The sequence below is a fragment of the Hakea prostrata genome, chromosome 3 (genome assembly GCF_041222555.1).
Source record: "Hakea prostrata isolate BN-2017 chromosome 3, UWA_Hpros_2, whole genome shotgun sequence".
Lineage (NCBI taxonomy): Eukaryota > Viridiplantae > Streptophyta > Magnoliopsida > Proteales > Proteaceae > Hakea > Hakea prostrata.
The window spans coordinates 13,120,413-13,131,797 of record NC_142602.1 but is presented as its reverse complement, the minus strand read 5'-3'; the positions used below and the strand labels follow the sequence as shown (position 1 = coordinate 13,131,797).

General features: G+C 37.9%; 2 protein-coding genes across 2 annotated transcripts; both read right to left on the bottom strand.

The window, feature by feature from the left end:
• Window positions 1-39: 39 nt before the first annotated feature.
• Window positions 40-4,244, bottom strand: PLSP1 (plastidic type i signal peptidase 1). Its single transcript, XM_089149113.1, has 6 exons — window positions 3,645-4,244; window positions 3,176-3,244; window positions 3,023-3,091; window positions 1,121-1,207; window positions 786-853; window positions 40-592 (listed from the first exon to the last, which is right to left on the bottom strand). The coding sequence occupies exons 1-6, from the start codon at window positions 4,167-4,169 to the stop codon at window positions 466-468; spliced, it is 945 nt and encodes a 314-aa protein (XP_089005239.1). The 5' UTR covers window positions 4,170-4,244; the 3' UTR covers window positions 40-465.
• A 1,138-nt stretch (window positions 4,245-5,382) lies between these two features.
• Window positions 5,383-9,710, bottom strand: LOC149020887 (sulfite exporter TauE/SafE family protein 3-like). Its single transcript, XM_089149111.1, has 12 exons — window positions 9,074-9,710; window positions 8,795-8,954; window positions 7,843-8,043; window positions 7,703-7,764; window positions 7,585-7,612; window positions 7,387-7,478; window positions 7,223-7,309; window positions 7,062-7,112; window positions 6,662-6,883; window positions 6,166-6,259; window positions 5,890-6,030; window positions 5,383-5,746 (listed from the first exon to the last, which is right to left on the bottom strand). Exons 1-12 carry the CDS (start codon window positions 9,272-9,274, stop codon window positions 5,667-5,669), a joined length of 1,419 nt encoding a protein of 472 aa, XP_089005237.1. The 5' UTR covers window positions 9,275-9,710; the 3' UTR covers window positions 5,383-5,666.
• Window positions 9,711-11,385: the final 1,675 nt, after the last annotated feature.

Here is an 11,385-nt window from a genome sequence, read left to right as displayed (position 1 = left end):
CATTTTACCACTTGGTTGTGTCTATCTAGGCAAAGTTGTAATCTGACAAGTTGGGTAGAGCCAGATGAAGCTTTGCGTTTACTCATGGATTAAGTTTTCCTTCAGTCCACGGATGTAATTCATTAATCAGGGTGGGATCAGTTTCCTGTGTCCTTGTTATAATCCAGTGCTCGTTGGTATCTGGAATTAAACCTTTTGAGCTTATATTTCATCCACTGCTTTCCTTGAAACTTCAAATCTGGTCATTTTTGCAGACCACTTACAAAATGTGTGAGGTAGACAGACACATACTGTGCCAATTCTTAGCCGAAGAAAGAAAATCAATAGAAGGACCATTTCACATAACACAAGAGGCTACATCAAATAAATCGCCTTTGCTCTTTCTGACCAACTCGTGAGTGTAGAAAAAAGAAATCGACTAATAAAACATTCATTGCTGCCTAATGCATAGAAGCTAGGTCATCGTCAGGATGCCGGGCTCTCCAGCTTTTTATCAGCGCACCCACCTTCAAGAATTGTGCTGCCAATTCTATTAGGGGGCCAATACCGAAAAATTGACCTCCCTAGAATGTTCTTGGCTGGAAGAGGACCCCTGAACATAGACAACCAAACTTGTCAAAAGAAATACAGCAAAGAGTGATCCAATATGCAACCGGGGCATGCTTTAAAAGTTCAAAAATTCACATGGTGCATAGTGAAAGTACAAGAGTTGGGTCAAAAAGAAAACAACGTTCTTCCTATCTTAATTAAACCTAAGAAAGCTTGAGATTATCAGAGATGATTACCATATATGAGAATCATAACTGTTGTTGCGATTGTCCCCCATTACAAAGACAGAGTTCTCAGGTACGCGCTGCACAAAACAGTGATGTCATATAAGTTCCAAAACCAATATATATTCACAGCAGTTAAACAACCAGCGATGCTCATAGTAGAAGGACCAAGTGTGATCACCTCACCCCAAAAGACAAAGGAACACACTTTTTTGTTGGGGGGGATATAGTTGCAGAAAGTTTCTTTAGTTTTTTTTTTTTTTGGAGGAGAGGGGAAAAGGGAAAAAAAAAAAAAAACAGCATTGGATCTCCGCATATAGCTAAAATTGGCAAGGGGTGAACCATACAGTAGGGGTCATATCATATGAAGGTGGCTCAAGGATGAAATCTTCACTTGTTGCAACTCCATTTACCATCAACTTTCCATCATGAACCTGTGATTCGGAAGAAGTAAGCTGAAGTTAGTTCTGTGTGTCACTTTGCTTTACAAGCTAAACCACATGTTTTATTTGGAAAATCAGTGAATTTGTTATATAAAATTGAGCAAAGCAGCATCCCCTTGTCATTCTGAATCCCTGTGCAAAAAATCTAGACTCTATTCCAAGGTTCAAAATTTTAAATTACTTACACAGTGATTACAAAAAGTAATTAAATCAAAACTACCATGGTTGACTAATTTAAATATTTTGAAATGAAACCTTCAGGAAAATCAATTTTGTCTTCTTTATTAATTGTAAACAAAATGTCTGCCATACAATACATGGGAACATGGGACCTTTTCCATCACAGCTCCCCAATAATATCAAATAATGATTTGGTAGGCTAAGCATTGATAGATGAGGGAACAAACCCCCTCCCATTCCCTCCCCCTCCAAAAAAAAAAAAACAAAAACAAAAACAAAAAAAAGAAAGAGAACTTTCTGGATAGTCCAACTGTCAATTTTGATGGCCTTCCACAAGGACAGCAGACTATCTTGTATAAAGCTTTCTTCTTGATTCAGCAAACTCATCAGTTGTTAAGAATTGTTGTAGGAAACACAGTTTCAGAGAGTCCCCAAGAGAAGCAACTGGCTTGTCATTTTTTTATGAAAGATGGCTTCTTTACAAACTGCAAAGAAGCATTGGTGCTCAATTAGAGCCGTCTCAAGAGAGTAAGTATAGACTGGATTGGTCCTACCACATCTGGGACTGGACAGAATAACAAACATGTTGTCTTTGGGATGTTCTGCATTTTTAGAGAAGTGTTTCACATTCAGCTTATCAGGATGAGGTTAAGTTTTAATCATATGGGAACTAGTTAAGCTAACTTGTTAGACATAAGGGATAAAAATTCCTATTATGATAGAGTTTCTTTTATTCTTTCCTAATTAAAGCAAACTTTTCTTTCCAATTATCCATATGCATTTAGTTTCAATATACTGATGTAAGAGTTATAGAGCTCCATATGAATTTTCTACTTAATAAAATTGGCTTTTGATGCCTCTTATGTTTTGTGAGATTCATAATGCTCTGTATTAGGTTGCAACAACCCTGGGTGAGATTTGAAGGCACTTGATGGGATTCGAGCCTGTTTCCAGGTGGGTTGCATGGTTCATATCTTTAATTCATCCATTCTTCTAGTCTATCTATTACTTCGAGACTGATGAAGCTAGTCATTTCTGGTTTTCCATTCAGTTATTATTTATGTTTTAGCTGCTGCAATTTTCTGCTTTTTATTGTCTTCAGGTATGATAATCCAATAGTATTCTGAAGAATCTCAACACACCCATGGTCCCATGGTGTTCCAAATTCTACTGTGTAGCTGTTTTCATGGAATCCTACATGTTGAATTTCCACTTCTATGTGATTTAAGATCAGCATTTATCCCCCCACCCCCAAAAAAAAAAAGGACCAGACTTACTTTTCATGAATATTTTTCATGACAATTCAAACATCATGACAGTTGTTCCTGGACATGGGAAGGCTAAGCATAAATGCAGCTACAATGCCCAAGTGAGATGTGGGTACTTGTTGAGATGGTCATTTGACTTCATCAAATTCTAGTGTTGGTCAATGGACCATTTAACCATTAAGAAATAAAGATACTCCAACAGCTATATATGCAATGGCTATACGACTAACCATATTAAGAAGTCTATTAATACAAGCCTCAGAGAATTGATCATGCAACTGATGAGGAATTGTCTACCTGAGTTTAGAGATTCTATATAAATGGGATAAAAATGCCTTAATGAATCCGGTATTCTCACCTCCACAACATCACCTTCCTTTGCAACAATCCGTTTGATAAAAACATCTCCATCAGTATATCCTACCTCCTGCAGAATAAATAATGCAGGCTGAGAATCACACTCCCAATCTGAATTCCATAATACACGTACTTTCAAAGACACTGATTTTACCTGCAACACTGGTGGGCTTTTGAAAATCACAATATCATTCGGACATGGCTTTCTGAAATAGTAGGAAACCTAACAACGTTGAGACAGAAACCTGTTATGGACCAAATTTCAAGGTTATAATGCTAAAATGAAAATTTTAGTTCAGAAAGGGAAAAGGAGGGGAAAGTGCATTAAGGATAGATATTAGGTTATCCAAATTAGTGAAACAGAACATTAAGATGCCTCCTATCAATGCTATAGAACTCCATAGCTTGGTTCTACGCTTCAGGTCCAGGTGCTTAAATTTCAATGTCCATATCAACAGTGAAACAGAAAGTAAATGGCACTAACACTGTCAAATTTAAAGCTTCAAAGCAGCTCAAATGTCGGTTCTCAGAGCCTAAATTTACTTCCCAAGACAAATTAAAAGCACAAGCTTAAAATTGGTTACTTATATCAACAAATAGTCAGCAAGAGATACAGAAAACACCTTTTCAGCAACGAGTCGGTCTCCAACATTGAATGTCGGGTACATGGACAAGGAAGGAATGAAGCGAGGCTCGGCTATAAAAGTCCGAAAAGCAAGAGACACCGCGAGTGCAGCAAAAACCGTCTTCGCATCATCTGAAGTCAAATTCAACCACTCAGGCAAAAGACCACTTTTCTGCTCAGGCTTATCACCACCGTCACCGTCTTCTCCTCCATCTCCATCCCCATCGCCGCCGCCACCTCCCTCCAACTTCACCGCTGGTTTGGTTTCCTCACTGGCATCTTTGATTCCATGACATTTAATTATTCTGCGCGAACCAGTTCTTCGATAAGATAGCTTCAACTTTACAAGACTAGGGTTTTTCGTGAAGAACGTGAATTGGGATTGTCTCCTTTCAACAAACTCGGAATTGATGGCAGTGGACTTAGAGCAGTTGATGGGAGAAAATAATTGGGTGGGAGTGGAACGAAGATTATGGACCCTATTGAGAGATGATAGAGAAGGGAAGAACTGTATGCTTGTCATCTCCTCTTCTCCCTTTCCCTCCACTCCAGTTCCGAATCTCTCAACAGCGAACACAGAGAGATAAAAGGTAAGACTTTATCGTTTTCCGCCAGAACCAACAACTTTCGACGAAACAACAGTTTGAAATATAATTTAACCGTCCGGCAAGGTTTCCAGACACTACTACTACGCGAATACTCTTATATTATATTGGGTACATTTTTATATTGGGTAAATATCACTATTTTTTTTTATTTTTTTTTTTTCTTTTTCGTGGAAGGTAAATACCACTTACCTTCCCTTTTAGACAAGTAGTTATACGTTTTTACATTTAACAAAATCGAAACGATACATCTTGATATGTCTTTTCATTAAATTACATTAAAATACATTAGTCAGAGCGATATAATACTCAATATAGGATGATACGTATCTTAAAATCACTTGATCGATATTGATTTTACTTTAAACCTTGATAAGGGCTAAGGGGAATCCTACTTAGCCATCTACCACAACTTACATCAGTGTCCTTTTTTTCTCTTTTGTGAGTAAAATTCAAAGCAGAGGATTGCACTCTCCAATCTCACTCTTAAATATATGGCGGGAAGGCATGAAAAATAGCACAATCCTCTACTTCTTGGTGTAAGTGATCTGGAGTCAAAACTTTAACCATACACCCATGGTAAAAGAGAGAATCTCTTCGACCACAGGGAATGACTGATTGATTAAACCAGTTTGGGCAGGTAAACAGATTTTATACCTTCAAGGGTTGAGCGTCAATAGGTGCATACGTGACACAATGGTCAATGGATAGTAGTTGCACCTTGAAATCAAGGCATCAAACATGAATATAGCTAAGCTGATGCATCTGACATGGTGGTGCCTCTAGTGCCTAATGTTGGATGGACATCACATAAATTCCGTTAAATCTAAATTACACAAAAGAACATGAAGAACCAATTTTTCCTTTTAACACAAAAGAACATGAAGAACCAATTTTTCCTTGATGCAAACCATGCCATTCTTCTCTACAACTGAGATTTAATAGAATTCACATAGCATCCATCCAATAGCCGGCACTGGAAACACCAGCCCATCAAATGCACCAGCCTTGCAAGATCCTAACAAAATCTTCCACGGTCTGTGTTGGGTCCATAGATCACCCCCAAAAAAAAAACACTTAAGGCAGCTATACTCCTCAAATCATTCAGAGGCTATAAATGATATGTACCTTAGAATAAACTACTTGTCATTGTGCACCAGGAATGCAAGCTTGGCTGAAAAAGAAATTACTTACCCATAACTGCCAACATACAACCTCAATAATTTATACAATAGGTGAAGCTCGTAATGAAAACTTAAAAGTTACAGAAGAGAAGTGCATGATCAACAAATATTTTCATCCTACCAATCCAAAGATTTGTACAAAAGCATGAGAAGGCTTGGAGCATTATAAATATGACCACCATATCAGAGAATTATGAGGGGTGGAAAATTTGAAAATGAAACAGGTCCATGCTAAGTGTAGCAGAGGTTCTCAAACCCCATGTACTCCTTGTTCTCAATCTTCTCGATCATATCTGCAATCCCTACTCCACCTGGTTAATAAAGAGAATGGCTTTTAGCATTAGAGCACTCAATAATAGTTCTGTAGAAGAAAGGCAAGAAGCTAACAATTTTGCTAAGAACTCCTTAAGTGAAAAGAATAATTTTGACCGGTTGTTTTCAAGTTTATGCTCACCTAGTGAGATTGCATTCACGAAGATTGTGAAAGCCATAACGAAGATGATGATCGATGCCCTTCCCAACATATAAATTATCCTTCTAACCGCATATTGCCCAACATAGGCAGCAATTATTGCCACAGTGATAAAGTATAAAGCTGCCAAATCAATTTCAGTTACTGTAAATAAAAAAATGTGACAACATTTACACACGAATGTATGTTGGTTTGCTTTTTTAGAAAACGAACTAGTCAAAGAAACAAGGTCTAGCAAATAATAGCCCATTCACTAACCATAAGGAACTGGGAAACGCTTAAGAATGTAATACTCTACAACTGACATGGATGAGGAGAAGATCATGGTAAAGGTGGCTGTAGCACTTGAAACCTGCATATGGAAAAGTTCAGAAAGGTCAAGCATGGGAATCAGGTTAACAACTAATGGCTTATCAATGAGGCTCTCAGCATGATGGTGCATACAATCATGAATCAGCTCAACAATGCATCGTCACAACTAATTGTAGCAAACTAATGAATATTTTGCTATTTTACTCAACTTAGTGCAACTGCATTGTTCCAGGGACATCCTAGAATTAAGAGTTCCCAACAAACATTATTGGTTTGGCTAAAAGTTTCGAATCTGGCCACTAACCAGATGCATCAACCAACATTCAATTTTAGTCAGCAAGTGTCCACAATGCAAGACTACAAGCATCTCTTGACTAAACTTATGCAAGCAACAAAATATTAACGGAATTACTAGATCACCTTTAATCCAAAGACAACCCACCTGAGGAGGTACACCCATCTCCAAGAAAAGAGGACCCAAAATAAAGCCTCCACCTAGACCGAGCAGTCCACCAACTATACCAGCCAGTATACCGCATGAGCAATAGAGAACCAGTTGATGCACTTTAAAGTTTTTTTCGGCATCTCCCCTTGAGGCAATCATTCTCCGTCCATTGTACAGGCTGACTGCCTCATACAAGGAGACTCCCACAGCAACTGGGATCTGCAAGACAAGACCAAAACACAAGTTAAAGAGAGTACAGTGTTTCAGCAGCTCTACTAATTGATCATGTAAGTAGGCTCTTAATGCACAACAATGAGGGGTTGAAGGTTCAATTCAAGTGTATCTATCAAAGATGGGAAAACCAGCACTTGAAAGCAATTGAAAATATAGGAAGTACCTGTAATAAGTTCAAAAGCCAATACAGAATTGAACATGTAGTTGCATAGTCCTGTGTTCGAGGGCAAAGGGTTATGCTTTGATCAGCCACTAGATACATAAATTCGAGCACAGTGCAAGTGTTGCTTTGTCAAAATGAGAAAGACATTAGAAAGAGCAAACCTTAGATATTTGAAGAGCAAGAAATGCAATCCAGACAAAAAAAAGAAGGCCAAGTTCTTTCCAGTAGACATTTTCAAGAACAGGAGCCTGTGATGGTTAGAGAAGTTAGTACAGACTATATAATGCCCTGGAGGGCAAACCGAAGTTCATAATACCATACTCACCTCTGATTTTGCATATACTTTGGTCTCGTTCTCAGGGACATTGTTAGGGCCACCGGGTAAAGGTTTGTAATCAACTTCTTCATTGCGAGATTCTGGTTATATAGGAAACCTTACATGCTTCAGTTGGAAAGCAATCAAACAAGGTTAGTGCATAAGGGATCTGTTCTCCAACATGATAGGTGGATTAGTACAACTCACCGTTTGGCTCCAAGCAGTTAGCAGCCTCCTGAAAATAACATCATGAAAATTCGGTGAAGAGTAAGTTGAATTAGCTCATATAACATATTTGCAATGAGAATTGGAGATTAAGGATTACCTTCAATATAGTTTCCTTTTTCCATGTTTCAATCCCCTTGAAAAATGCCCTAGTTGATGTGCCTGCAGGCCACCGTAGCCAATTAAGACTTATTCTGGAGGGAATTAATGGCTTGAACATGTAAGATTCAGGTAAATTACCTATAAAGAGAACAATTAGCAGAACTGTGACCATCCAGTCAGCCAAGATTACATTGAAAGTAACTCCAATACTGATGCCCAGCATGAGCATTGGTTGGAAGAGCAGTGCCAGATCATAATCAATGATGGGAATGTCAAGAGTTGGATGCCTTAGTCGAAGATTGTAGTACACAGTTGAAGCAGCCGCACCCATGATCATACCTGGTCAACCACATAGACTCAGTACTTGCACTGGGTGGATCAATAGAGTAAATGCAGCTTCCTGTTTCAAAAAATTATCTGGGTTTTGTTTCTAGTGGTAAGTTTGTCTTTGGAAGCAAGTTCAGAGAACTCTTGGTCAAAACTAAGCTTTGAATCAAATAATGGCTTCACACCTTAAATTTTGAAACACATCACATCCCAAGATACCTAAATTCAATCATGTACTTCATAAAATCCAAACAAAAATTCATTTGAGATCCAAAAGTACTCAAATCTTTTTCATGCAAGACTCACGATGTTTTGGGTTCATGAAAAGTGAAAAAGCAACATTTTGTTGTATCCACCCAAAAAAAAAAATTTTAAATAAAAAGTAAACAGTTCAGATGAACAAACAGTTTTCACCCATGGGGAAAATTAGCAGGTTAGTTGAGCCGTTAACAACCCAAACTCCCATGGGGAGTTCTTGGGTTCACACCCATCCTGCGGCACATATGTTAGTAATATCCCCTCCCCCCATAATATCAACTCCCCAGCTCCAGAAAAAATTAGCCATTCAATTCAGACAATTTAAGCTAGTTGCGAAGGTCCTAATTATCCATTAATTTGCAGAACTTCTGCATAGACCCTCCCATTATCATTTCCCCTCCTCCACAACACAGGTTCTGGAAAGATTTGTAACATTTTCAATAGGTTTAGAAAGATCAAATCATAATGTAGAGAATTTCTATCAAGAACAGAAATCTAGTCTTACATTTTGATATCGCCGTCGAAGATTTCGCGTCGAACCCAATAATTAGGGTAAGCATGGGAACGAAGATCCCGCCCCCACCAACACCCCCTACACTCCCAAAAGCTGCTCCAAAGAATCCAATTATCGAACCCACAACGATTTGCCATCCAAATTTCATAGCCTGTTAATGGTGTCAACAAAAAAATCAACTTCTTGCAAGTAAATAAGCAGGAAATAAGCCAAAATCGAGCCAAGAAATGAGATGAAAACAAGTTCCTATCAGGAAGTAGTGCAACTTACAGGCCAGACATGTTCGTAACCCAATCCATTCGAGTGCCAGAAGAAATCCAAAATTTTCGCGAAATAATCCGATAGATACTCTTCACTTTCTCTGTATCTGATGCCTCCGTCAGCAGAAACAAACACGAAAACCAGAAAGAAGCTTAGCCCAATTATTGCCAGAGCTCTCGGCACCTGAAATCTCACTCCACTTTCAGCCATCAGAGCAAAATTTTCACTCTTTCCCTCTTTTAATCTCACACTAGCTTACAGAGAAGCTCAGAGCTTTGCAAACTTCAGGTCTTTCCTGTAGAAAATCTACAGTCTTCCACGGCTGAGACAGCCCTGAATCTACCCCAGAAGCTTGAGAGTGAATCAGTAATCCTTGTCATACAAATAAGGTTAAAGAATACCAATCATCTCAACGTAACAAGGGGAATTGCTGCAAAGAATTGATCTCGCTTTCTTTGTGAACCTTCTGAAAGGGTCTCAAGAATCGAGATTATCAACCGAGATTATCAACCAACCAGATTCCCTTCTGTCCACGGATAGCGTGTGACCCACGTTGGCATGTTCCTTGTCTATGATTCTGAGATAATCACTCATTTAAAAAGCTGAACATTATTAGTGCACTGAATTACAGAGGGTCCATCACCTCTAATTTTATGACCTGCCTTCAAATTTTATCTCCTTCCCCCTAATGTTCAAGGTAAACCCATCATTGAAGAAGAAAAAAAAACAGCTCTTCAATGGTCCTAATGTGAGCAAAGGGTGTTGCTGAGTTGAAAGAAGGTAAGTTTTGTAGTTCATGATAGATAAGGTTTACCCAAAAAACATTTTGCGAGTGCCAGATTATTGAAGTCAATGTTCAAATCATTTTTTTGGGTAAGACCGGAAACAAGAATGTTAGCGGATTTGGAAATGAAGTGATGTTGCATTGTCAATGGTCCAACATAAAAAAAATCTTCCCTACCAAGTGGACAAATTAAGATCAACACTCAAAAGTAAAAGATTCATATCTTTCCATAAAACATTTAGAAAGGGGTCTACATCTGAATATTTACAAGATGAACATCTTTTCCATTGTAAGCTGGAAGAGGGGCGTAATTAGTACTAGGGATCGAACTCTTGGTAAATAGGATGACCCGACCAACTTTGATTGGAGGAAGTTTTGCAATAATCTCCTCATATTTCATTTAGATCTTCTTATCTCCCTCATCTGATTCGTGGGTCATAAAACAGCTTTTGTTAGAACTAAAGAGGCATTATGAACCCTGAATAAATCATGAGAAAATGAAAGAAAACCAACCAGGAGAAAATGAAATAAGACCAAACAAACAAAGGACAACTCTGTTGGGAAAAAACACTCTTATTCCCACAATGCTAACGCTCACGTAGAACACGTTATTACCCAAAGAAATTGATTTAGATAGAAACGTCCTACCTACCACCCATGAAGCCAACAGGATCAAACATAACTGAGCTACTTTTAGCAAAAAACAGATCATATACGAACTACCAGGTGTAAATGTAATGAAGTTGTCAGAATCTTCATAAGCAGCCATTGTAGACCTGTCTTTATTATACCCATTAAATACCCAACCATCTGTATAATTGCAATAGAAACTGAAAGGTGGGAAACTGAAATTTCCATATTAAGAAAAGAAATTATTATTAATTTGTAATAATTTTCCTGTGGACCAAGAATAATGTCGGTTGCGGAAGGTGCATACAATGATACAATTCCTATGGATCAATATAATAATAATTCGGTATTATTGTTAATCAATAATAGTGATTGGGGCTCATTGGCCCGGGTAGAGGAATTGAGAGAATAATCGAACTCATGACCTCTTTAGACTTAGTGCCTTTGCAAAGGAAGCTACCATCATTGTGCTAAAAGCACTTTCACTAAGAGAGAATTATAGGTATCGGGCTTAATTTTTTCAACACTAATTGTTTTCAATCATTAATTAGTATTTTACTTTACTTATCATTTTGCACCCAAAAAAAGTGGATTCAAAATTTGTTTCTTTTCAATAATAATATCAAGAAATTTTGGGATAAGAGAGAATTATAGGGAATCGGGCTTTATTTTATCAATTAAAAAAGAATAAAGTTAAATTTTGGAAATTTAAAATAATATAAGATTTGTCTTTTTCGCTAGAGACTTCTCAAACTCCACTTTTTCTGGTTAAGATTCAGTCATTCCCAAGTATTTAGATTCTAGATTGGGCTAGCACAAGGCCCACTTTGTTAGCTTGGGCTAGGCTATAACCCTCTACTTTAGCTTGTTGTAAGAAAAGTGGGCCGTGGATCATGGGCTAGGACGC